This window comes from Elephantulus edwardii, unplaced genomic scaffold (assembly GCF_000299155.1).
Source record: "Elephantulus edwardii isolate Elephantulus edwardi_28Jun2011 unplaced genomic scaffold, EleEdw1.0 scaffold00065, whole genome shotgun sequence".
NCBI lineage: Eukaryota > Metazoa > Chordata > Mammalia > Macroscelidea > Macroscelididae > Elephantulus > Elephantulus edwardii.
Window position 1 is genome coordinate 14040282 of NW_006399815.1, and position 3862 is coordinate 14044143.

Here is a 3862-nt window from a genome sequence, read left to right on the forward strand (position 1 = left end):
GCTGGTGCCAAGAGTGTTGACTGTGGAGCCAAGCAAACTAAAGCTGTGTACAATCTCAATCTCTTCACCATCCATCCTGATGCTGCCAATTGGTTCAGTGGTGAGAATCTCTGTCTTCTTGACAGTGAGCCTCAATCCATATTGGAGGCTGCAGTCCTAGACCCTTTACAGCAAGCACTTCAGGTCCTCCTCAGTTTCAGCAAGCAGTGTTATGTAATCTGCATATTGCAGATTGTTGATAGATCTTTCACCAATCTTAACCCCACATTTCCCCTTATAGAGCCCAGCCTCCCAGATAATCTGTTCTGCATACAGGTTGAAAAGGTATGGAGATAGAACACATCCCTGGCGTATGCCCTTCCTAATTTTGAACCATGCAGAGTTTCTTTGCTCTGTTCTGACAACTGCCTCTTGGTGCAAGTGTAGGTTTCTCATGAGCACGATCAACTGTTCTGGGATTCTCATTCTTCTCAGAGTCAGCCACAGTTTGTTATGATCCACACAGTCAAAAGCCTTTGCATAGTCAGTGAAACACAGATATACATTCCTGCTAAAATACAAAATTGCACAATTTTTCCAAAACTTGGGATTCCTAAGCTTTGCAGTAAATAATTCCAGTTGTCTTGTAATTGAATTTGAACTCTATTAATTTAATAAAATGTTAACAAAGTAAAAATGAAAACCAAAAAAGTTAACAAAGTAACGTTTAATATATTTTCATTAACATTTTAATGATTTTTTTCTTATTTCCCATGTGTTTATATTTTAATATATATAAAGGAAAAGACAGTTTTGGAAATCAGTGGTTATTCCAAGGAAATACATTTTTTTAAATGAAAACATTTTGTTATGCTTCTAGCTATTGAGCATAATCAAAGCCAATCTATATATTTTTAATTTGATTTTTTTTTCTTGGATCCCTTGCCCACTCTCAATTATTATGTGTTTGAAAGTTATTTTTGGTTTTATATTGGTTTTTTTTTTAGTAAAGCAGTTTTAAATGCTGATAGATAAAATGATTCTTAAATATTATAGCTTATATTTTTATTTCTTACTTTAGGTACAAGAAGGAATGCATCTTTTGATAACTGGTCCCAATGGTTGTGGGAAAAGTTCTCTCTTTAGAATTTTAAGTGGTCTGTGGCCTGTGTATGAAGGAGTCCTATATAAACCACCTCCCCAACATATGTTCTATATTCCACAAAGGTAGGTAATTTGTTTTATACCATAACAACCAACTTCTATTTGCTCTTGAATTTTCCTGATTTCCTATGCTCTTCTGTTTTCACATTTTTAAAGACTTAAAAAAAACACACCCCACCTATGAAGGAATCAAATGACAATTACTAAAAATTTTATAACTTGTTTTATTTATAATAATATCCAAGATAATCCTTCTCTTCATTTTCATGTTGTTCTATATTTAATGACTTCTCAAAGACTAATTTATGCTATTCTGAGAATAATGAGACTTTCTTAGATGTCAGGTTATATTTTCACAATACTGGTCTTTAGATAATGTTCTGATTTTTAAATCAAACTGCATATATGTGCTTAAAATTGTATGTTTGTATTTTTATCATTTATTACAGTCATGTCCTCTGATTAATTATTATAAATAGGCCACCTGATTATTTACTTAAAACTTAATTAAATTGATTTCATGTTAAAATAAATGTAATATAAGTATTAAAAATATTTTAAAAGAACGTTGTTCTTAAATTTTTTAGCTCTTTTTCCCATAAGAACTCAAAAATGTTGAAGCAAATTTATACATTTGGTAATTTTAAAGATTCATTGTGGAAAAAAGGAAATGGAATCTGAATAGTAGTTCTTCTCTTATCATCAGTAAAGTTATTATTAGATGCTGTCAAGTCAACCATGACTCACAGTGACCCTATCAACAACAAATCTGACCCTTGGCACTATTCTGCACCTCTTCACAATCTCTGATTTGCCTGAACCAGTTATTACATTAACTGTGTCAGTCCATATTGTTGAGGATTTTCCTCTTTTTATCTGACACATTACCTTTCCCAACAGTATGTCTCTGAAGATTTGTGCCTCCTACAACATGCCCAAAGTATGTGAGACAGAGTTTCACCATCCTTGCTCTAAGCAGTGCCCTGATTTCCCTTACACTAATACAGACTTGTTAGGTTTTTTTGGGAAGACCATGGAACTAGTAGACAAGCTTAGACTAATGGACAAAACAGACCAGTCTATGGTACTAGTGATTAAGCTTACACTAGTTCAATTAGCTTGGGCTAGTGGACAAGACCATATAAACATTGAAAAGAGAGAGGGCATGTGATAGGATTATTCTCAGTGTAACTTTTACATTGACTCCAGGTACTTCCAGCCCAGATGGGAGCACACTGTGATCTCTTCGAAGACTGATAAAATAGATAAAGTTCCCCAATCTAGGCTGGATGTACATTGTTGTTAAGTGTTACTGAATATGACTCATAGCAACCTTATGAACAAAATATTTGAACCTTGTCCTATTTGTTGCCATCCTCATCATTTCTGGCAAACATAATCCCAATGCTACAGTCACTATGTCAACCCAAAGTATATAGATTCAGTGTACAGGTTACATTGAAAATGGTACTATCCCATTCCCCCTTTCCTTTCAGTGCTTAAACCATTTTGTCCACTAGTCTAAATTTTAGGACAAATGCTGTTAAGCAAATAGTTTGTAGATTTTTTTTCTTAAAATAAGCTATATTGTAGTAGAAAGCTATGTGGTATGTAGGAGGATGAAGAACTGTATTGGCAGTTTGTTTTTATTTTTTTACTGCCACAATGTTGGGAGTATTAAAACATCTAGACTTTTTATTTACTTATAGCCAGATATAATATGCACATATGAAGACATAATTGCCAAATGATTTTCTAAAACAATCTTTGGTAGATTCAGAGGAAGATTTTGTAATGCTCTCCTTGCTTACCATGAGATAGGAAGCTTGTGAGAATATTGCAGGGGATCCAAAATAGGTTATGACCAATACATACTTTTTAAAAAATTTTATTCATTTTAATGAACATTTACAGGAATTTTGGATTTCCATTCATTCATTGTTGCATTTTTCTCTCTGCCCCTCGTCAGTTTGCTCTTCTCTTTGAAAAGTAAAAGAAAAATCCCTTCATTGGTATACAATCCCCCCACCCTGAGTATACTCCACTATGCAACCTTCATTCTGGATTCTTGTCATAACCATAACACCCAATCATATATCGCTTTCAAACTGTTCTCTCCCTCATCTGTTTCAATACAGTATGCATAATCCATCCCGTTTTTCTCAGTCTTACCAGACTAATACATTCTTAAAACTCATTTTAAACATTTCAAATATCATACAGAGTCTAAGATTTTGTGAGCTACACTAATATTAATGGACAGTTTTTTAGAAAATGTTGGACTAAAACAATGAGATTGATGTATGTGTTTAACACAGAGTAGATAATATCTTCGGAGACCACAAAGGCTAGCTTTTGGGTTTGTTGTTTTTTTTTTAATCTATGTATAATCTTCGAGTCAGTTGGCCAAGTGGTATTTCTCCAGATTTCTTGGCACAACGTGGTAAGCACATCCAGGGCAGCATCTGTTAGCTGAAATATGTCAATTGGTATACCATCTGTTCCTAGGGCCTTATTTTTTGCTATTTCCTTCAAAGCAGGCTGAACTTCTTCCTTGATCACCATAGGCTCTTGCTCATATGTTGTTTCATGAAATTTTTCTGTGTCTGCCAATTCCTTTTTTTTTTTTTTAAAAAAGAAAAGATTCTTTCATTGTTTTACAAACCGTCCCCCAGGTCCCCTCCACCATGTAGCCCTCGCTCTAGTCTCCTGTGATGAC

At 34.1% G+C, this 3862-nt stretch overlaps 1 protein-coding gene across 2 annotated transcripts in view; it reads left to right on the forward strand.

Moving 5' to 3' along the window:
• Positions 1-3862, forward strand: part of ABCD2 (ATP-binding cassette, sub-family D (ALD), member 2) — a 120154-nt gene that overhangs the window by 38647 nt on the left and 77645 nt on the right. For both annotated transcript variants that reach the window (XM_006888201.1, XM_006888202.1), the window contains exon 6: positions 1061-1206. In XM_006888201.1, coding sequence (XP_006888263.1) covers positions 1061-1206 — 146 coding nt within the window. The remainder of the gene's footprint in view (positions 1-1060; positions 1207-3862) is intronic.